General features: G+C 40.0%; 2 protein-coding genes across 3 annotated transcripts in view; both read right to left on the reverse strand.

The window, feature by feature from the left end:
• The window catches only part of PPP2R5E (protein phosphatase 2 regulatory subunit B'epsilon), a 199,535-nt gene extending 175,927 nt beyond the window's left edge, over positions 1-23,608 (reverse strand). The window contains exon 1 of the mRNA XM_060294884.1: positions 23,499-23,608. The gene's annotated coding sequence lies outside the window, so the exon portion shown is untranslated. The remainder of the gene's footprint in view (positions 1-23,498) is intronic.
• Positions 335-23,627, reverse strand: WDR89 (WD repeat domain 89). 2 transcript variants are annotated; one of them, XM_060294887.2, is made up of 3 exons: positions 23,499-23,561; positions 4,946-5,020; positions 335-2,329 (listed from the first exon to the last, which is right to left on the reverse strand). In XM_060294887.2, exon 3 carries the CDS (start codon positions 2,297-2,299, stop codon positions 1,139-1,141), a length of 1,161 nt encoding a protein of 386 aa, XP_060150870.1. In that variant the 5' UTR covers positions 2,300-2,329; positions 4,946-5,020; positions 23,499-23,561; the 3' UTR covers positions 335-1,138. The 2 variants fall into 2 exon arrangements, with proteins under 2 accessions (XP_060150870.1, XP_030711041.1); XM_030855181.3 differs by lacking the exon at positions 4,946-5,020 and having other exon boundaries at positions 23,499-23,627.

Genomic DNA, 23,627 nt, shown 5'->3' on the forward strand with positions numbered 1-23,627 from the left:
ATGGCACAGGACTTGGCGATTGACTGGTTAAGGGAAAAAGGAAAAGTCCTATATTACCCTCAGGTTTATGGTTTGGACAATACCAAGAATAGCTGAATCTCTCCAAATAAGAAACATGTATTTTTAATATATTTAATATAACAACAACTTACCTGTTGTTCAGTCTCATTTGAGTTAGCTAAATCATATCTAAATATAAGTTACAAATGTTCTATAGAAAAATAAAAATTTCCCCCAGTGCTACAGTCTCAGAGATAAGATACCAAACCTTTAGAGGGATCAACTTTTTAATTAAGCTTCTTTAGAGAAATATTTAAAAGGAAGGATGGAAAAATTAGCAGTAAACAAAAATTCAAGTTTAAAATTATGGATGGATGAAACACTATAGAAGAAAATTTTATCACAAAATATTCTAATATTTTGAAATAAAAAGTCATTCTACTATTATAAATACTTTTGTTTTTGTATATTCACTTTGAGTCTCAAAAAGCATTCTGCAAGGTAATTTCCTTTTCATCAGTGAAACACCTGTTTACTGTTTAACCAACAATATTAAAGTGTGGACGCAAATATTTACTAAATATACTTTTCTCAAATAAATGCAAATCACTATTTCTGAAAAGGTTTAATTCTATTTAAATTCATTAGAATATTTATATTTAAATATGCCAATGTAATCTATATGTATTAAGCAAGTAGGAGCTTCTCGAATGAAGAAACAGTCTGATTTGGTTTTATAAATAATGAAGATGATTTAAAATGTAAAAAATTGAGCTTAAAAAACACAGCCCAAACCACCTGTTTTATAAAGTCACACCAGCCATCTACTTCTAAAAAGCCTTTATCAAAGCTATTTCTTCAAACTCAACATTTACTAATTCAACAGATGGGTTTTTAAAATGAGGAATGTAATTTTACTTTCAACTCACTGATTACATACTCAAATGGCGACTTAAAAAAAAATAATTTTGGAATACACAAAGACCTGAATTAAACCATTCTCAACATTTTTTCAGGACTGTTTGCTAACTGGCTTGTTTTTATTTACATATGAGCTTTAAACACGTCTACAACAGGTAGTACACAGAAATAATTATTTGCAACTATAAAACCTGTCAAGTAAACTCCCAATGTAACATCACTGCTTTTTCCTTTTCTTATAAGAATCATTACTATGAACTCGAACTCGCTGGTACACAGAGGATGCTATTTTCATGCTGTCTTTCTTTGTAAGCGTCTTCTCTACTGCTCCAGGTTTCCAAAGTAACAACTGTGCATCTTCTCCTCCAGTTAGCAAAGAATCATCCTGCATATTCCAACAGAAAGAACGGACTGTAGCAGCATGCCCTCCCTGAAGCCTGGTCACATGCACCAATCCTGATGTAGTACAGCTCATTATGTGAATAATTCCTGTGTTTGTTCCTCCAACTACAAACAATTTGTCTGTCTTTTCATGATATAGGCCGCCAATCAAATAGTCCAAAATCCCTTCTTTCACATTAATTACTTCTCTGACATCCGGGATGTTCAAACATGTAATTGGTTCATTGGTATCCAGATGATTAAGATCCCACCAGCAAAATCCTTCATCATGTGTCATGCAGTAAATCTGTTTATAATCTTTCCCAGACCAACCAATATAGCTTACTGATGAAACTGAGTTACAGGTTGTAACCAGTGCATCTTCTTCATTATCAACAGTAATATCAAATACATTTACCAGGCCGTCAGTTGAACCTGAGACTACCATGTTGGGATTGCTGGGATGGAAACATACCTGAGTGATATCATCACTATGTGTCTCTGAATATGCACCAAGTGGGTCTTTAGTAGTAGACAAATCCTGAGAATTAATTCTTGCATCCCAAAATACCAACAATGCATCATCATCAACTTTTTCTGTACCAGCACAAATGACATGATCATTACAGCTGATATCAAAACTGATAAAAATATTGGAAGGGTAACCCTTGAACAGCTGGACAGGTTTTTCACTGGCTAATCGAGCATCCCAACATTTTACAGTGCCATCAGTGCATGAGGAATACACGCTGTCACAGGAATTTGCAAACTTGACTCCATTAAGTCCAGGATATCCTCTAAATTCTCGCAGTACATTTAATCTTTCTTTATCATATATTCTGATTGATCCATTAGAACATAAAACAGCAACCAAGCTTCCTTTTTCTGCTTGTACAGTCTTTGATGTGTCTATGCCAAGCAGATAAGTAGGCTCTTTAGTTTCTGAGGAACGTTTAACAATGTTCAAATTAGCAAATTGTTCCTCAATCTTCTCCATATCAGGAGTGCATCCAAGGGTAGTAAAAATCTGTAATAAAAACAAAAATTAAAATTAAACCCAAAGCGTCTCTACATTGTGATTAAATCAAGAACATTTCCCTCTGGGAGCTGGCACAAAACAACAGAACTAAAATCTAATAGTTTAATCATTTCCCTACCATGATGTAACTAAAACTCAGTTGCCTACTTCTAATTAAATCACTTTTTATATACTGAATCTACTGACAGTAAGAGAATTTTAAAACATGTACATACCTTGCTTAGTAATTCCTTTCAGCTCAAACCTAATAATTGGTCCTACGCACAATCCTCCGCATTAGCCAGGATCTCCACTTTGAGATCATCTTCACCTGGCCCCAGCTGCCTTAACAACTATAGAATCTAAACATAGATGTGTTAGCAGAAAAATGGTCCCTCAAAGATGTTCATGCCATGGGGCTTCCCTGCTGGCGCAGTGGTTGAGAATCCACCTGCCAATGCAGGGGATACAGGTTCGATCCCTGGTCTGGGAAGATCCCACGTGCCGTGGAGCAACTAAGCCCGTGCACCACAATTACTGAGCCTGCGCTCTAGAGCCTGTGAGCCACAATTACTGAGCCCGCGTGCCGCAACTACTGAAGCCCATGCACCTAGAGCCCGTGCTCCACAACAAGAGAAGACACCGCAATGAGAAGCACTGCAACGAAGAGTAGCCCCCGCTCGCCGCAACCAGAGAAAGCCCGCGTGCAGCAACGAAGACCCAACACAGCCAGAAGTAAATAAATTCATAAAAAAAAAAAATGTTCATGCCTTAATCCCAGGAACCTATGAATATGTTAGGTCACATGGCAAAGAGGAATTGAGGTTGTAAATGGAATTAAGGTTGCTAATCAGTTGACCTTAAAATAGGGAGATTATTCTAGATTATCTGGGTGGGCCCAAAGTAATCACCAGTGCCCTTAAAAGTACTGGTAGAAGAAGCAGGCAGAATATGAGAGTCAGCGGGAGATGTTACTATGGAAGAAAGGTTCAGAGAGACACACTGCTGGTTTGGGTAAAGGAGGCCAATAATTGGGTGGCCTCTAGAAAGCTGAAAAGGCAAGGAAACAGCCTCCTTTAGAGCTTCCATGTGAAAGTGCAGCCCTGCTAACACCCTGATTTTAGCCCATTGAGACCCATTTTGGACTTCTGACCTCCAGAGTTATAATAAATTTATGTTGTTTTGAGCCACCAAGTTTGCAGCAATTTGTTACAGCAGCAATAAAAAACTAATAGAGGTACCCAGTAGGAATTCTGGAGATGTGCTTCTCAGGCAGTAGCAGCTTGTAAATGTTGGAGATGCAATTTGAACTTAGGCATTCTGGCTTCAGGGACTCTGCTCTTAACCACCACGCTAGATTGCCTCTCAATGGTAGGTTGTATACAGAACAAGTTCAAGGCCAGAAAAATATGCATGCCTAGTGACTTTATCACAAACTTTTCTATCTTGCTTTCACCGATGAATATTCTAGCCTGCCTCACAAATTCACATTTTCATTCTTAAGATGAAATGCTTTTTTTTCTGTTGCTTTAGTGATAGCTTTTTAACTGTCTGTATTTTCATCTTTACAAGGAGAAATGAACACTAATTCAAGAGTTGTTAGAAGGATTAACTGAAATAACGTGTCTGGCATATCATGATACACATTCAACAAATGTTACGTAAAAATGACCAGTATTACCATTATCAATACCACTAACACCACGTGGGGAAGAATTTGGATCTATCAGAGTGGCTCCAAACAAAACAATTAAACCAAAAGGCAAAAAATATTTAAAAGTTGCATTGGGCTTCAAAAAAAGAATAAGCATCCTCCCCAACTTTAAATTTTGACTATTTAAAAACTTAAAAAGTTGAAAGAATAGTACAACGAACACACACACACATAGCCTTTCACCTCCGAGGTTCAACAACTTGCTTTCTTCTATCTCTATAAGCACACACACACACACATTTTTTGATGAACTATTTGAAAGTTAACTGCAGACAAAATATCACTTCATTTCTAAATACTTTAACACAGAGCACCTCCCTAATCTTTTGTTTTCTTAACACTGAATTTTTTTTAAAGTCCAGGCCAGTTGTCTGATAATATGTCCCATATTCTGAATTTTTCTAATTGCTTCCTCCTCATGATTAGATTCCAGTTTAATATTGTTATCAGGGATAAAATTTAGGTGATGCTGGGTACTTTTTTTTTTTGGCTGCATTGCATCTTCGTTGCTGTGTGCGGGCTTTCTCTAGTTGCAGCAAGCGGGGGCTACTCTTCGTTGCGGTGCGCAGGCTTCTCATTGCGGTGGGTTCTCTTGTTGCAGTGCACAGGCTCTAGGCACGTGGGCTTCAGTAGTTGCAGCACACAGGCTCAGTAGTTGTGGCACGCGGGCTTCAGTAGTTGTGGCACGTGAGCTCAGTAGTTGTGGCTCATGGGTTCTAGAGCGCAGGCTCAAATTGTGGTGCATGGGCTTAGTTGCTCCGCAGCATGTGGGATCTTCCTGGGCCAGGGATTGAACCCATGGCCTCTGCACTGGCAGGCAGATTCTTAACCACTGCGCCACCAGGGAAGCCCTGGGTACTTCCTATTGCATCACATCATAGAGACTCACAATAACAAGTTTGATTACTTACTTAAATTCTTCTTGGTGCTCAAACTGTCCCCAACTTGACCACTGAGAAACTCCTCAGGCAGCCAGCTTCTGTGTGCTTTTGATATGTCAATATCACAATTAGTATGTAAGCCCTAAATGGAACAACTCTGTACAAGAATAAGTCTGAAAATGGTGAGCATGCTTCAAGTATTCTGAGACTAAATGACCATTTACCTCTACAGCATAACTGTTGGTTTTACAACCAGATAGGCTAAAATGGCCTTCTCTCCTTCAACATGTCATGCTTGCTTCTGTCTCAGGACTGTAGCAATAGCTGCTTCTCTGCCTGGAATACTTTCTGTACCTTTTTTGTGTAACTCCTTCCTGTTATTCAGGTCTCAATATGTTATCTCCCCAGAGAGAGCTTCCCTGATCAACCAATCTAAAGTAGCCTGTCACCCCATCATACTGCCCATTTTATTAATAAAAAAATTAAAAATGCTTAATTATGAAATATTTCAAATATACAAAGAAGTGTAGAAAAAAGGAAACAGACACCCAAGTACTGTACATATTACCCAGATTTAACATTTTGCCACATTTGCCTCAGTTTTTTATTTAAAGAAATGAAACCTTATAGACACAACTCCTATGGTTAAGAAATTTTTTAAGTGGCATCACAATTATATGTATCTTTGTTGCAATTTGCTCTTTTCACTCAATATTTTTTAAAAACCTGATTTTACTGGTGAGGTGAACTTATTACCTGACTCTTTCTTGCTTTTTTGTTATCAATATGATTGTTGAATAAATGACTGAATAATTGATTCAACTTTCATGCATTAAGAGCTGAAGAGTTCTTCCAGGAGAAACAGAATAAATCTAAAATGATATTGCATGTGTCTGTGTGTTTGCAGGGGGAGCTGTGCTTATGGAAATTAGTAAAATAATGGCTTTTTTATTTGCTGTACGCGGGCCTCTCACTGTTGTGGCCTCTCCCGTTGCGGAGCACAGGCTCCGGACGCGCAGGCTCAGCGGCCATGTCTCACGGGCCCAGCCGCTCCGCGGCATGTGGGATCTTCCCGGACCGGGGCACAAACCTGCGTCCCCTGCATCGGCAGGCGGACTCTCAACCACTGTGCCACCAGGGAAACCTGGCATTCTTTAGCAGTACTTTAAATAAAGTACAAAAAGGAAATATAGAAAAAGAATTTGTATTTGTGAAAAAAAACTTATTTAACTTAATTTTTTTTTACTACAAGCTCTTCAAATACATCCTAAAATGTGTGTTCACTTAAGAGTGTACTGCCTATACACTTCAAGGAAAAATCCTTTTTAGTTCCAGATAGAAACAACTGCCCATTCTTGAAATACTAGTCAAAGTATTAATGAGATTACAAAAGAAACAATTCTTTGCTGCTGCTTCATATTGATCTCTGCATATTAAATATCAGATTTTAAACAATAAGAAAGTTTAATGTGACTTTTAAGCTAATAGTAAGTTATAGGACTCTGACTATGCACTGCTACCCCCAAGCAGGATAGTAGTGCGGTACTCCTTCCCTCCACAGTGCTGCCTGGAGAGTCTGTTTCACACTGGAACAGTCCCCTGCAAGGATCTGGGGATTGATGAGGCAGGCAGAGTGGGCCCAGATGGAACGCTACAACAAACACTTTTAAGACAGTAGTAATGGTAACAATCTCAATGGTTGTCCACCTGACACACTGTTTAAATGCAGCATAGTACTTCAAAAAAAAAGATAGATGTTAGAAGGTAGGTAGCTCCTACAACACTCTCATGCTGTAGAGTTCATATTCATTTGTCCATAGATACAAAGAGTAAAATAGTTTAATCTCTTAGGGAAAAGATGAAAACCTCTGGCTTATGCTTTAACACATTAATATGCAAGTGAATCATATTTGAAATATAACTTCCAAGGCTACATAGTTAATTTTAATTTAATATACTAATGGATCATTCTAAAATGATGAATAAACCCTTTTACTTCTATGTATGCCCTTCTCTGTGTTTTCTTTGTATGACCCACTTCCCAGTCCTCAAGATAAGCCATAGGCTCTCTTTTCTTATCACTTGACATTCTCACAAGACAACCTCATTGACGTTCATGTTTTCAAGTGCCACCTAAGTGCCAATGGGCTCATCTATTTACAAGTCCATATTTCCAAGTGTCTACTAGCCATTTCTCCTCGAACATGTCCCACTACACCTCAAAGTAAAACTGATCATTTATGCCCCCACCAACCTTCTCCTTAAAAACAAAATCAGAATATGCTTCTCAATGTTCTCCACGTTGGTCAATGGTATTGGCACCATGACAACACTCTGACCCACCCAGTTCTCTAAGCCAGAACCTCTGGGGAACATCCAACTCTCTTACTCAGGGCTCTCTTCCAATCCATTTCTTTTTTCTTTTTCTTTTTCATTTTTAACATCTTTATTGGAGTATAACTGCTTTACAATGGTGTGTTAGTTTCTGCTTTATAACAAAGTGAATCAGCTATACATATACATATATCCCCATATCTCCTCCCTCTTGCGTCTCCCTCCCACCCTCCCTATCGCCCCCCCTCTCGGTGGTCACAAAGCACCGAGCTGATCTCCCTTCCAATCCATTTCTAAATCTCACTTCTGCTGAAGGCTACTAAGAGTATATTGAACTATAAGGTTCAATCTATTTCTGTAGATCAAAACAATATTGACAACTTCATATAGTTCAACCTAACAAAAACATATAAAGAAAACAAATAAGATTATCCATAATTTTAATCTTTTCTCTATTTATTTCTGTTAGATGCATAAAAGGAAGCTTAGTTAGCATTCTAGATCTCAACAGGCTAGTAAGAGCTGAGGATGTAGAGTGAGCCTTTCTTATATTAATACACACACACACACACACACACACACAAATGAAAGAGGGGACAAAAAGAGAGGGACGGAAAAGAGTACTAAAGCAAAGAGTAGGGAGGAGAAAAGAAGAGAAATGAAGATAAGCCAAAAGAGAACAGCTGAGCAAAGAGAAAGTAATGGATGGAGTTACCGCCACTACCTGTTGGATCACATTACAGTTCTTACTTTCCCAACACTGACATGAGACAAGAAGAGGTCCAGGTAAAGGAAGTTTAGTAGAGTCTAAAGCTATGTTGGTTCACTTGGCTAAAGAGTTTTCATTAAAAAAAATTCCTTGTCCTTGAGTTAGTAGATGTAGCAAGCAACCATAACCCAATTTAAATATTGGCCTAACTGTTCTGAAAAAATTACTAATATCTCATCTTGACCCACCTGGTACAGATCAGGAAATAGCAGACCCCCAGCAGTGTCCTGGCATTGAGCCACCACCACTGAGGTTGTGGTCTTTACTGGGATACAGAATTCTCATGTCTGAATATAATGCAGTAGCTGGAAGATGTTTAGAAAGACACCCTAAAACAAACACCTTAGGCTAAGCTTCAAGGGGGTGAAAATATTAACTTCTTGGTGAACTGCCACCTTGAAACACATTAGAAGGGAAATGCTGACTAATCTCTAATCTGAAGAAATGTCCTTAGGTAATAAAGAGTTAGTTACTTGATAACAAAATCCCTAAACATAAGTATTTCTTTTGTGGCTTTTGCCTTAGTAAAATTTAAGTTATCTTTATCAATCAAAATATTCTTTCATTTTACTTCCTATTAAAATAAACCCAATAAAATGTTATTTCTATATATAAAGTACATCCTAAATACATCTAGCCGCAACTAGGTGTTGCTCTTATTCCTGAATTGGCCAAGTTTGAATATGAAATCTGAAGGACAGCCTAGGTAGCTTAAGTCATTCCATGATGGAAGAGGAAGTAGCTTTCTTTCTCATTTAAACAAGACGAAAAAATGCATTAAACGAAAACACACATTTTATACCTATTTAGAAACTACTGATTACAAAAGGCACTATACTAAGTCTTTGGCATATTACTTTGTAGGAAGTCAGAAATGAGCAGTATCCTTAGAAATAGATATATTTCTGTCTTTCAGGTATGAATAAATGTTCATTATACTTGAAAGATCTGACAGCATAACCAACAAATACTATTACATTTTTACAACTAAAGAATAAGAGTTGTATTTGAACTGTACATTGGATAAAGGACTAGTTTTCTTTTGAAACAATTTAACAGACTTGGGTCAGAAAAACTAATTCCCCACAGCTGAAATTTAATACTGCCCATTGACCGCAAGGAACTAGCTCTGATGATTGCACAATGCAGAGATTCGGCTAATGTCCCCAGTGCAGGGAGAAGCTAAATGGGAAAAGTCATTCAGGAATGGGCTCTAATAACTTCACAATCCACACTTATAATTTAACTACAATAATGCTAACATATCTATCAAATTGGGCTAGGATGATTGAGTCTCACAGAGAAGAAAATAATCATAATTGGAGTTCAACAAATGCTAGGCGGTGTGCTAGAAACTTATTGATAAATCTAATTTTTTTACCCTAATCATTTAACCCTATGAGACAGGTATTATTATCACCATTTTTCAGAGGAAACTGAAGTTCAGAGAAACTAGCTTGCCAATGCTCTCATAGGTAATAACAGGGGGAGTTTGATTTGAAACCCAAATTGTAACTTTAAAACCTGTGAACCTGTGTTCATTTCAATTCTATGCTATTCCTTTTCCATGTAAGTACTAAAATATTAGTGTCAACTTTAATTAAGGAATATGCCTATTAGGCTTTGAGAGGAAGAATTACATATTAATTCTACATATAAGCAGAGGAGAAAGAAAGGGAGCAGGATGGGGGCTTCCCTGGTGGAGCAATGGTTAAGAATCCACCTGCTAATGCAGGGGACACAGGTTCGAGCCCTGGTCCAGGAAGATCCCACATGCTGCCGAGCAACTAAGCCCGTGTGCCACAACTACTGAGCCTGCACTCTAGAGCCCACGCGCCTAGAGCTCATGCTCCACAATAAGAGAAGCCACCACAATGAGAAGCCAGCGCTCCGCAACGAACAGTAGCCCCCGTTCACCACAACTAGAGAAAGCCTGCACACAGCAACGAAGACCCAATGCAGCCAAAAATAAATAAATAAATAAATTTATTTTTAAAAAAAGGGAGCAGGATGATTGAAAAAACACACAAACACAGAAAAAGGTTACAGTAAGCAGCCATCACTTTTAATTTTTTTGTGTCCCATTTTTTATTATGGAATTTGTATGGAATAAAGAATAGTAAAAGAAACCCCTATGCAACCCATTATCCACCACGAACAATTACATTCCTCAAAACTTATTATTAGCAGTGGAGGGGTCAAACATATATCTTATTTTATTTGAAGGGCAATTAAGAAACTGTAGAGGACATCTAGTATGATGGAACCCCTCCAACTCACCCCTCTTCCCCCTCCATGTGGCATCAACATTGTTTCAGTTGCCTGTAGCACCAGGGATGGATCCTGATTAACCTAACCATAGTAATGCCATCCTTTTAAACCAGTAATTGTTCAGAAACCTTACATTTTTGCCAGTCCACGCATGTATTCCCCTCCTAACTACAATCTGTTCACATGTGGAATGCTAATTCTAAAGGGTACCCAATCCAACTGATGGAAAGAACTTTAATTCCATGTGTATAAGATTCAACATTTTCTGACTATTTAAGTCAATTTGCAGTGGAGTTTTTGTTAATGCAGCCAGAACCAGCCTAACTAATTAGAGATAATCAAATAAAGTCTTGGGTGTTATCACCAAGTACTGACTTAATGTAAAAGGCTCCTACAAATAAAGATTTAGGGAACATACTTTAAAAAGTCAAATGTCATTCATATTAAAGATGGGGACTTTGATCTTTTGTTCCCTTTAGAACATTCTATCCTCTCCCCTTTCCCACCGATTCCAAAAAATATGATACACAAAGGAATTGTCAGAAGACTATAAAAACCTATGCTCAGTAATAATGGTAGGATCCCTCATTCTAAAGACACCAACAAAACAAAAAAACAAACAAACCTCTGAAATGCTACAATATTTTAAAACAATATAAAACTCTATCTGGTAAGTTTGTGTATTTTTAAAATTTATCTATATTTTTGAATTTCTAAAATAGTCCCATGGCTCAAAATTCAAAAGGTTCCAAAACTAATATCTTAGAACATTTCTGTCCTCAAGCCCCTTTCTTCTCCCAGGAGTCGTCAAATGTTACCAGTTTCTTATGAATGTTTTCAGAGATTGTCAATTTGGAAATAATGCAGTGAAGTAATTTTCAGCTTGTCAATAATCTGTCAGTGTGGTACAATAAAAAAGCAATATACGTTTAAGAAAAAAATATACTAATTTCAAGCCCTTGTTCTACCACAAACTAGCAAAGTCATCATTGTACAAATTAACCCAACCTCAGTTTCTTCATCTTTAAAATGGGGATAGAAATGGACATACTTGATATTGAGCACCTTTTATAGCCAAGTACAGTGCTAAATGCTGGAGATTCAGGTGAGAAACATACTTGCTGTCTTCAAGAAGTTAGGAGAAAGACCAGTAAACAATTACACTATAGGGTGATGGTACAAGGACAGAGATAATCAGAGGATGACACAGGAACACAAAGCAGAAGGATGTAGTGGGCATAATTCTTGGCATAAAGAAAATAAGCAAATATTGATTTCCTTTCTTTCTAATAACTTCATTTGATTTGCCTTATTTCATTTCACATTCACATTTTAAAAAATACCATTCTACAGCTTTTAAAAATGAAAGCATTCTGTTACTTTTATATTAAAACTATTTTTAAAAAATGAAACAATATGCAAAATTTCATGAACATGAATATCAAATCAGCAACTCTCAATTCTGAATAAACCACTGACATATCAAATTGAGTGGGTGTTTTGTTTGGTTTTTTTTTTTGCGGTACGCAGGCCTCTCACTGTTGTGGCCTCTCCTGTTGTGGAGCACAGGCTCCGGACGCGCAGGCTCAGCGGCCATGGCTCATGGGCCCAGCCGCTCCGCGGCATGTGGGATCTTCCCGGACCGGGAAGAACGTGTCCCCTGCATCGGCAGGCGGACTCTCAACCACTGCGCCACGAGGGAAGCCCGAGTGGGTGCTTTTTAAGATTTCATTTTTAATTTTTTAATGAAAAATACATTTCTAAAGAGCAAATGAACTTCAGTATGTTTTAGAAGATGATATAGTTTCACTGAAGTGAAACAAGTTCTCAGTGAACTCCAAAATTCTTATCTTTTAGTTAGGTACCAATCAGAAAGGCTTAAGATCTACCCTATTAAAAATACCCTTGAATCTAAAAATATGTATATGTATAACGGATTCACTTTGCTGTATACCTGAAACTAACGCAACATTGTAAATCAACTATACCCCCCAAAAAATTAAAACTACCTTTTGACCTCCTTGGACAAATGGCCTGAAATTGGGTCTGGACAGGGAAAATACAAGATGAGCCTACAGCATCAAATAGTGCCTGAAAGTAAAGAAGTGCTTAAAAAAAAAAAAAAAGACGCAAAAGCCAAGATCTCCCACTGGTCACTCTAGACCAGTTTGAGCAAAAAAGCAGCCAAACAATAAAATAAATACCCATGAATCCATACTGATAAAAATAAATCATTGAGTAAGTAAATAAATGAGGGAGAAGGGACATATCTTCCTTACAGAAAAATTCCAACTTATATAAGCAGATACAACCTCCTCTAGGAGGTGGAGCTCAGTTCTCCTCTTCTGGAGTATAGGCTGGACTTAATTACTTGCTTCCAAAGAACAGAGTATTGAAAGAGTAAAAGATAGTAAATTCAACTAGAGAAAATCAGAAGACATCACCTTAACCAACTGATCAAGGTCAGCATCTTTGGTAGTAAGTCATGTTGATGTCACTTGCCCTCTGATGTGATGTGATGAGAAAGATAGCTTACTTCTGTGGCATTCGTCTCAAAAATTCATAACCCCAGCCTAATCTTGAGAAAACGTCAAACAAACTCAATTGAGGGACAATCTACAAATACCTGGCTAGTACTCTTCAAGTTTCAATGTCGTGTTAGCAGAGCATATGGAAGCAGTAGCTGCTAATGTCTAATGTCATGTGCTAGTGGCAAGGTCAGTGGCAAATGGGAAAAATCTAATGTTAGCTACAAAAGTTCTATACTGGACATTAAAGAACAGTCCCTCATATGCACTACCAGTATGCCCTAGAGAAATCAATACCTTGGGATAAAAAGCATGCATTGGTTTAACTTCTGCAGAACATTTCTGAGAAAACTTTTATATCAAAAATTTAGAAGGCTTCCCTGGTGGCACAGTAGTTAAGAGTCCGCCTGCCGATGCAGGGGACACGGGATCGTGCCCCAGTCCGGGAAGATCCCACATGCTGCAGAGCGGCTGGGCCCGTGAGCCATGGCTGCTGAGCCTGCGCGTCCGGAGCCTGTGCTCCGCAACAGGAGAGGCCACAACAGTGAAAGGCCCGCGTACAGCAAAAAAAAAAAAAAAAAAAAAAAAAAATTTAGAGAAATTTGTGTGTATGTTTTAAACTGACACATAATTGGCCTTAAAACAATCTATCAAAGAACAATTTGTTTTAAATTGGGCAGAAGTGCTGCATATTTAGTGGAAGGTATGCTAAACTGACATCTGCTACAATTTCAATGTAATTTTCAATATCATATTCATTAATGACTGAGACAATGTCTTTGTAAATTAATCCTGGTTAGCGAGCCTGAATATACTATTTTTGTTCACACGAATGTTCAAGATACTGGTTGCAGCAACATATGGCACTTCATGCATTAAATACACTAAAATGCTTAGGGAGAGCACAGTTTTTAAAGTGCAGGAATTTGTTACCAAGGAAAAGAGGGAGGGGGTGGGAAGGAATGACACACACACACTTTCTCATGCAGTATGAGATTATCCTTCAGGTTCCAGATATAACATTCAAAGTATCTTTAAAAAACAAAGACATTTTCCTCAATAACATCTTGAGATATCCAGTTTCTCAAGTAAATCTTTCACCCAAAAGTCACCCTTTATAGTAAGTCTATGAATACCCAGCTTCTTTCAACAAGAACAATGAACTGCCTTTGCCTTTCCAAAACAACCAGCTGGTTAACCAAACAGAGAATAAACCAAACTTCTTCAGTCACCAGATGTCTTAATTTGGAACAGATAGTAGCAATGTGGAATAATCCAATTCTTGAATTGGTACTCTATGTTTACTACTACTTTTTCTAATTCTCAATAGATGCTTTTAAAAACTAAGCAAATGCTCTCTGTAATAACTGCGATAACTCTGTAATAACTGCAAATGCTCTCTGTAATAACTGGAGGGGGAATAAAGAGTAGTGACCTATAATAGAATGATGTTAACATTATCAAAGAACAATCCACTTGAGTATTATGTTATAGTTAAAAACTGATAAGCAATATCATTAAATCCCTAGGACTTCCCTGGTGGTCCAGTGGCTAAGACTCCATGCTCCCAATGCAGGGGGCCCAGGTTTGATCCCCGGTCAGGGAACTAGATCCCACATGGAGCAACTAAAGATCCCGCATGCCACAACTAACACCTGGTGCAGCCAAATAAATAAATATTTCTAAAAAATAATTAAATCCCTATTCAATAATTCAGAAATGATTTTCAAATGGCTAACCTGACAGGCCTAAAACACAGTGGATTTAGCAAAGTCCCTTCTCTCAACAAAGAGCAGTGGGGAGACAGACAGATATATAGACAACTAATTATAATAATGAAAATAGTGATAAGTATTATAAAAAATAATATTGGGTAAGGCAAGAAATGGGGCAGGAATAGCCTTTTAGATTTGGTCATTAAAGGCAAGCCTCTCTCATGAGGTGAGATTTGAGCCAATACCAGAATAAAATGAGGGAGCAAAGTATTGGACCGTGTGAACCAAGAGAAAAATAATGAAACAAAAATAAAACCAAAAATAAACAAATGGGACCTAACTAAACTTAAAAGCTTTTGCACAGCAAAAGAAACCATAAACAAAACGAAAATTCAACCCTTGAAATGGGAGAAAATATTTGCAAACGAAGCAACCGACAAGGGATTAATCTCAAAAATATATAAATGGCTCATGCAGTTCAATATCAAAAAAAACAAACAACCCAATCCAAAAATGGGCAGAAGATAATTTTCTCTCCTGGGCAGAGAAAAATAGCAAGTGGGCCAGTGCGGCTAACACTGAGTCAGAGAAAGAAAGTGGTGTAGGAAATAAGGTTGAAGGGGTAGCTGCAGTCAGATAAGAGCTTTGCAGGCCACGGTAAGGACTTCAGATTTTATTCTCAAGAGAGAAAGCAAGCCACTGCAGGTTGACAGCAGGTGAGAAACGTCTGTGAAGAGATTCCTCCAGCTGCTGACTGGAAAACAGACCCAGGGCAAGAATGAAAGTAGTAAAGAGGCTTGTGCACAATTTTGGGCAAGAGATACGAAAGTAGGGAGAAGTGGCTGGATTCAGGCCACAATTATGAAAGAGGAATAAACAGCATTTTCTCATTAGACTTCAAGAGGGGTATGAGAACAATTGTCAAAGATGATTCTTAGGTTTCTGGCCTCAGCCACAAAGTGAATAGACCATTGGCATGTTACTTTTAGGATAATTACAAGCTTTCAGGATAATTACAAGATGATTAATTAGATAATTAGACAATTATCCAATTGTTTAAACAGTCTTTATAAACCGTGGTATATTAATACAATAAAATTATACACAGCAAAAGACAAAACAAAAACCCACACACCACTGGTACATGCAACAAGGTGGACGAATCTCAGAACTGTTTAGGGACAGAAGCCCGACACAAAAGGTTGCTACAGGATTTCACTTATACAGAGTTTAAGAACAGGTAAAACAAATCTACAATGGTGGCAATCGGAATACTGGTTATCTTTTGGGGGAATCTGGACTGGGGAAGAAAGCAAGAGAACTCTGTGAGTCGTGATTATGCACAGATGTATACATTTGAAAAAACAAACAAATCATCACGGAGGAGAATGACCCTCTGCCTCCATCATGATTCTCACACTGAGTAAAAAGCATCAACAGTCTACTGCTGGAGGAGAAACAGCATGGTGAGAAATCCCCTATCTGGCACATGCCAGCAGTGCCTGCTAAAAGTTGCGAGTGGAGAAGAACAATGAGGAAAGCCCTCCAGCATCCCAGGCCCAACACTGCAGTGGCTTATTAACATCAAACAAAGGAGAGGTCTGAACAAGCACTATTAATTCACTCAAAATTACCATAGAACTAAATGTGAGGGCAAGAACTACAAAACTTCTAGGAAAGAAGCAGAGAAGTTACGACCCTGGGTTAGGTGAAGACTTCTTAGAATCCAAAAGCACAAACCAGCAAAGAAAAACTTGAATTAATTAAAAATTTAAACTTCTCTGCTTTTTGAAAATCAGTTAGGAAAATAAAATGTCAATCTCTGGGACTTCCCTGGCAGTACAGTGGTTAAGACTCTGTGGTTCCAATGCAGAGGGCACGGGTTCAATCCCTGGTCGGGGAACTAAGATCCCACATGCCGCTGCAGTGCAGCCAAAAAAAGAAAAAAGTCAATCTAAAAGAAAAGAGGCGGGCTTCCCTGGTGGCGCAGTGGTTGAGAGTCCGCCTGCCGATGCAGGGGACACGGGTTCGTGCCCTGGTCCCACATCCTGCAGAGCGGCTGGGCCCGTAAGCCATGGCCGTTGAGCCTGCACGTCCAGAGCCTGTGCTCCGCAACGGGAGAGGCCACAACAGTGAGAGGCCCACATACCGCAAAAAAAAAAAGAGGTGAAGCTCAAGGTACCAGAAATCAAGTTTATTTGGGAACAGCAGAGGAATTGCAATTCGCAACAGCCAAGCTGCAACGAGTTACAGGCAAGTCTGTTGAAGGTTTAGGATGGGTTGCTTTTATGGGCAAGCGGTGCCAAAAAGCAGAGTCCAGTTGGGGGCCATGCAGCAAGTCACTGGTTCGAAGATAGGAAGAGATTCTTGGCGGATGCTCATTAGTCACAGGTTAAGTTTCGATAAATCTGTAAATTTGATAATTCTCTAAATCGGGTATTCATGGGAAATCAGTCTCTCAGTCTTTAAGTTTTGTCTTTCTGAGGGCACATGAATGGGTCTACATTTCATATCTTTTGGTTCCATTTTAGATTAAAATCCTTTCGCTCTTCCCTCGCTTGAGCAGGATCTTTCACAGACAGTATCGCTGATCAACCTTATTGCGTGGGTATTTGTTTAGTCAGAGATGTTGTTAGATGTTGGGCTGTGTGTCCCTTGGAGCTGCAGAGGACCATTCTAAGATGTTCTGTTCCACCGAAGAGGGAAATGGCAAGTGGATTTTTGGCTTCATTTGAACAACATGGGGAATCTCAGTCATAGTCCTCTAAGGTGGTCAGGTTGATTTCCATGGTCAATTGAGCCTCATGATGAGCCTTAGGAACTTTATTTTGTACATACGTCTGAGGGAAAGACATTTGCCTACTGAAATAAGACAGCAGAAATTTCATTAGGAGGATGACACCCAGGGTCAGAAGTCCAGTTATGGTTACTGACTGGAACAAACTTCTCAACCAGTTTCCCCAGCTACCTAATACTTAATAGGTTGAGAATGTCCCAAGTCCTGGAGCTTGGCCTATTTCAGTTAACAGATTGATACTGTCCATCATTTTTATTTCTTGCATTATTTTTCCCCATTTGTTAACATAAAAACAGCCTTCTTCCCCAAGCAGGACACAGGTTCCTCCCTAGTGTGCAGTGAGGAGGTGTAGTGCTCTGTGGTTTTGTAAGACTACTTCCGCTAGGCTGTCTGTTTGGGTTTGTTGATTTTCAAAGGCTCTAAGAGAAGCATTAAAGGTAGTTGCCATGACTACGGAGAGGTTTCAAATTGCTTTTTCAAGTCCGCTACTCCAACCCAAGGGGAAAAAGACTCAGGCAAAGGCACGCCCAAACCCCTTTCTATCTACTATGGGGTTATTTGTGGGCATCCATCCAAAATTATATCCATCCCAGCTTTGACGTGCTCTTTTAAGTTGTTAGGAGAAAGAACCCAGACTGGGTACATAGGCAGCGGAAGGGCAACAACTCCACAACGTCCCTTCCATTTAAGGAGGAGTGTTTCTGCACAGAAAGAAATAACCAGTGTTTTCTAAAGACAGGGTGTTAAGTGGGCCCCCTTTTTTTCCGGGTATAAAAGAAGAGCTCTCAGGATCAAAAACATGGTCATTTACACATAGCACATGACAGTCAGCATGGTGGAAATGGCTATAAGAACATTTTAAATTTCTATACATTTGGAATAATAGATGAGTTTGATTATTGCGGGTGAGTTTCTCATGGAGGTCTGGGGAATCTCTAGGGAGAAGGTGAGTCGAATTAAGTTCCCACCATTCACCAGATTTTTGATCAATTCCCTATTAAGTACCATTGAAAGGAAGCATATCCGCTTCCCATTCCCTGGTACCATTATAATTTTCATTATCCCACCACAGAGCTACATTCATGGAGGAGACATTTAGTCTTCTTGATTCCAGCAGGGAGTGAATTCACGATCATCTGAGTCATATAGAATTGTATAGTTACAAGCGTTTAGTGGGAGGGAGGCCAGAATTTTGCCAGTACCATAAATGTTTTCAAAACACAAAGAAAGATTTTGGGTAAGAGTCCAGACTTGATTAAGGGGTATTCCTTTATGGGCAGGGGGCACCCAATGGAATTCTGTAATGTCTGGTGCCAATTTGCTGCAAGGAATAACATGCACCTCTTCAAAGGTACCAAAGGAAAAGCCTACATCTCTGCCAGACAGATTTCTCCATCCTTCTAAGGTTAATGGCCAGGTTACCAGTTCAGGTTCATCATGAATGTTATTAGCTCTGGCACAAATCAAACAATCAGTAAGGCTGGCAGAATCAGGGAGTTTTGGTAAGGTGCGCCAAGGGATGCGCTAAAGCTAAAGAGAGCAGCAAGAAAGCCAAAGAAAGGGCAATTAGAACTTTAAGCAGCATGACACAGGCCTGTCTGGATATCTTGGGAAAGCTGTCTACTTCTGATGTCATCTGGTTCAGTAGAAAATTTTAGCTTTGAATCACCAGTTAGGTTGCAGATCCACTCAAGTTTGGGGGCCTTTTTACAGAAGAGACGCATGAATCCAGGAGTCCATCCCTTGGAGCTTAGCGACACAGGGGTTAGTCAGCAACAGCTGGTAGGGGCCCTTGCAACAAGGTTGGAGGGAAACTTTATGGCTATGTCTTCTCCAGCAGACGAAGTCACCAGGCTGCAAAGGGTGGTGTTTGACATCTTTGTCTCCTGGGAGCATGCTGTGGAAAGATTATTCCTCCAAAGCATTATTATTGTCAATGGATTTAATTAGACCTTTGCAAAACTGAAATATATCCCCTTTTATTATTTGTAGGTCAAAGGAAGCAGGGACTAAATGCGTTGGCTGTCCTATAATTATTTCAAAGGGTGAGAGCTTATGAATCCTGAATGGAACGGGTCCAAGATTTAGAAGAACCAGCAGAAATATTTTTGGTTGAGGTATCTGGAGATTTTTAACTAATTTAGCCAATGGATCTTGATAATTCCATTTGTATGTTCAACCTGTCCTGAAGAGTGAGGATGATAAGCAAAATGAAAATGTTGTAGAACTGGCCAGATGGCACAGATTTGTGAAAGTACTTACCCAGTAAAGTGGGTTCTCCAGTCACCATGGAGTTCCAGGGAGGTTCCTCAAATGGAAGTAATCTTTTCTAAAAGGACTTTAGCTACAGAAGAGGCAGCTGCCTTTCTACATGGAAATGCTTCAGTCCATGTGCAAACATGCACACCATTACTAGTTTAATATATTTATATCCATGAGACAGGGACAACTGTATGAAATCCATCTGCCAGACCTCAAATGGTCTATTGGGTAAATCAAAATGTCCCCAGGCAGTGTAGACAGTCTCCTCTGGGTTAAATTTAGGATAAGATATGTGTTTTTTGTGGCCTTGCCAACGTTTCTCCACCAATATTGATTCATAAATGTTACCATTTTCTCACTGGACCAATGGTTTAATTCATATATGGTAGTTAAAAAGGGAAATTTTAGATTTTTTTTGGCAGGACCAATTTATTACTGTTTCCAAACCAGAGTCCCTTTACTTCACAGTACCAACAGCCTTTGATTTTCCAATTCTGTTTTTCTCTTTCAGAGGCCAACTGTTGTACTTCCCTGGCTAGTTCCCTTAGGTCCTTGCCAGGGGGAGTAGCCTTCTGGACTATGACAGAGGTTTGGTTTATAGATCTCAGAAGGGTGGCATTTTTTGCAGGATTCCTGGTGAGGTGGTTTCCTTTGGCTTCCAGAAAACCAGACTTGGAATGCCCAGGGACTTTAATGACAGCTAGAGCTGCTGGCAGCAGTACGGCATCCAACAAATTTTGGACATAAGGGCCATTCTTAATTTTAACTCCACTAGAAGTAAGGAAACCCCACTGTTTCCATAACATTCCAAAGTCATGGGCTATCCCAAAGGCATGTCAACTATCTGTACAGACATTTGCCGTCTTGCCTTTGGCTAAAACACATGTTTGAGTGAGAGCACGTAAGTCCGCTTGTTGGGCTGAAGTGGTCGAAGGCAAGGGTGCAGCCTCAATGACCTTGCATACCTGGCACAGAATTTGCCATTCTCACTTTTTAGGCAGGAACCATCAAGTAACCAGATCAGCATTCACCAAGGGGGTTTCTTGTAAGTCATCATGAGGGGTCAAGAGGTGATCCATCAAAGTCAAACAAACATGGGGAACTTCATCAGTGCAAGAGGGAAGAGGGATAGCAGGGTTGAGACTGTTATAATGAATAAGAGTCATATGAGGGGAGGTTAGTAAGAGGATTTCATAGGTGGTGAGACATCTCGCTGAAAGGTGTTGAGTGTGGTGCAAAATTTAAGAAAGGCTCAACAGGCTAAGGTACAAAGATGATCAAGGAGGATCCTATAACAGTCTCTTCAGTAGCCTTTACTAAAAGAGTGGAAGCAGGCATCACTCTAAGGGGTGGGGGTGGAGTATTCTCAGGCCACTGGATCTCACTGTTGGCTGTAGAAACCTAAAGGTCAGTGATAGTCCCCATGTTTTTGGGTAAGTAATCCGAGGGCATTCACTTCCTTTTCATATACAAAAAGGAAAAAGGGTAGCTGATAATTTAGGTGTCCAAAGGCAGGTGGATTTATTAGGCTTTCCTTCAAGATCTGAAAGGCCAAGCTATCTTGATCATCCAAACAATGGGGTCAGGTTGGTGTTCTTTAGTAAGGCATATAGGGGCTGAACCACTAAGGAGAAATTTGGGATCCAATTATGACAATGACCAGCTAGTCCCAGAAAGCCTCCAGAGAATTTTATGTCATTTAAATCAGTCTTTCAAACTTGTGAGAAGTCAGAAGGCCTCAGTAAAGCCTTGAGGCATGACTGTCCAGATGTACTGTTGTCCTTCAGGTAAAGGCAAAGAGACGCTGACTACCCCTTTCAACAGGGATACTAAAAACCCACTGTATAAGTTGACTAGAATGTAAAAGTTGCTTCCAGTATGGATGGATACCAACAGCATGTGGGGATTAGAAAAGACAGGACGGCAGAGAATTACAATGTTATTTATTGCCCTACGGTCTTGGACAAATCTCCATCCTCATCCTGTTTTTTTTTTTGGCGGTACGCGGGACTCTCACTGCTGTGGCCTCTCCCGCTGCAGAGCACAGGCTCCAGACGCACAGGCTCAGCGGCCATGGCTCACGGGCTCAGCTGCTCCGCGGCACGTGGGATCTTCCCAGACCGGGGCACGAACCCGTGTCCCCTGCATCGGCAGGCGGACTCTCAACCACTGCGCCACCAGGGAAGCCCCATCCTGTTTTTTTAACAGGCAAAATAAGGGTATTACAAGGACTAGCACAAAGGATAATAAGCCCTTGGGCCTTATGGTCCTCTATAATGGGCCTTATGCCCTGTCAACCTTCTTTATTCACAGGATATTTGTTTATTCTTAGGAGAGGTTTTGTGTGGTCAATCTGGATCATAATGGGAGGGGCACCATGAATTGTGCCTTTTTCTGTTAAGAATTTTGTCCAAATATTAGGGAATACCAGGTTTAATAGGACAGATGAGTACAAAGTTTGGACTGCCTTGGTTTGTAGAGTGCCAATAATGGCAAAAGGGGTTAAATTTTCCTAAGTGTAGAATTCAAACTCAAGGGATATTTCTGCCTTTTGAGAGGGAAAAAAAAAGGCAGCATTGTATTTCTCCAGAAAATCTCATCCCAGTAAACGTTTGGGAGCAGGGATTTATCTTGCAAAGGTCCAGACAAAAAAATATGGGCTGAGAAATATGGACACATTGCAGTTTTTTTAAGACTCCCACTATTTGAACATACATATTACCCCAAGAAAGGGACTGTTTAATTGTAGTGGGGTTGAGCACTTATAAGAGTAGCTCCTGTGTCAATTAATACTGTAAGGTGGGACTTTCCTGGTGGCGCAGTGGTTAAGAATCCGCCTGCCAATGCAGGGGACATGGGTTCAAGCCCTGGTCCAGGAAGATTCTTCATGCCACAGAGCATCTAAGCCTGTGCGCCACAACTACTGAAGCCTGTGTGCCTAGAGCCCATGGTCCACAACAAGAGAAGCCACCGCAATGAGAAGCCCACGCACGGCAAGAGAGAGTAGTCCCGGCTTGCCACAACTAGAGAAAGCCCGCGCGCAGCAATGAAGACCCAACACAGCAATAAATAAACAAACAAACAAACAAATAAATGTATTAAAAAAAATACTGTAAGGAATTTGTCCCTGATCTGGAGAGTAGTTTCCTCCAGTCTACATAATGGCAGAACAAGGAACAGTCCCTGTGTGTCCTTGGAGTCCCATCATTGGGGGTGGGTTTGACCATGGGTTCTTAGAAGGTTGTGACTACTTGGATTTCAATTTGTAGCAATCCTTTTACCAAGGTCAGGTTTTTTACAATAATGTCATAGTCCCGTAGGACGGATTTGCTTTGGAGTTTCTATCCGTTGGTGTTGTAGATTCAAAATCTTAGTTGTCTTTTTTCTAGAGTCACCTTCTATGGTGTGAACTAATTTATTAGGCAGATTGACAAGGTCAGGGGTGAACATTGTCTCCCATTCGATACAGGTTCTTTTGACCAACAAGGATAAGTCCTTGTGCAGGCAATTTATACAGATGGAATTAAAAGCCACCTGAGTGGGGACTTCTCTGGTGGCGCAGTGGTTAAGAATCCGCCTGCCGATGCAGGGGACACGGGTTCGTGCCCCGGTCCGGGAAGATCCCACATGCCGCGGAGCGGCTAGGCTCGTGAGCCATGGCCGCTGAGCCTGCGCGTCCGGAGCCTGTGCTCTGCAACGCGAGAGGCCGCAACAGTAAGACGCCCGCGTACCGCACTGGCTAGGATTCCCCAAGGGGGAGGCCACCTTTAGTACATTCAGATGACTAGATAAAATTATCAGAAACAAGAGTACTTACCAGAAAGACAATCTGTCTCTATCTAGATTTTGAATAAAGTAAGACAGCTCAACCAAAAGGAGGCAGCTTGAGATCTGAGAGGAGACTTACCAAACTGAAAGTTACAGCGACTCACAGAAGCAAACAGTGCAAAGGACTCAAGTGCAGGAACCTCACTTGATCCCGGAAGTTCAAGTGGTTGGCGCCTTCAGATCACTTATGACACCATGCAATGTCAAC

The sequence above is a fragment of the Globicephala melas genome, chromosome 2 (genome assembly GCF_963455315.2).
Source record: "Globicephala melas chromosome 2, mGloMel1.2, whole genome shotgun sequence".
In the NCBI taxonomy this organism is placed as follows: Eukaryota; Metazoa; Chordata; class Mammalia; order Artiodactyla; family Delphinidae; genus Globicephala; species Globicephala melas.

Coding starts and splice junctions, on each gene's coding strand:
- WDR89 (XM_030855181.3), bottom strand. CDS start 2,299: ATGGAGAAGATTGAGGAACAATTTGCTAATTTGAACATTGTTAAACGT.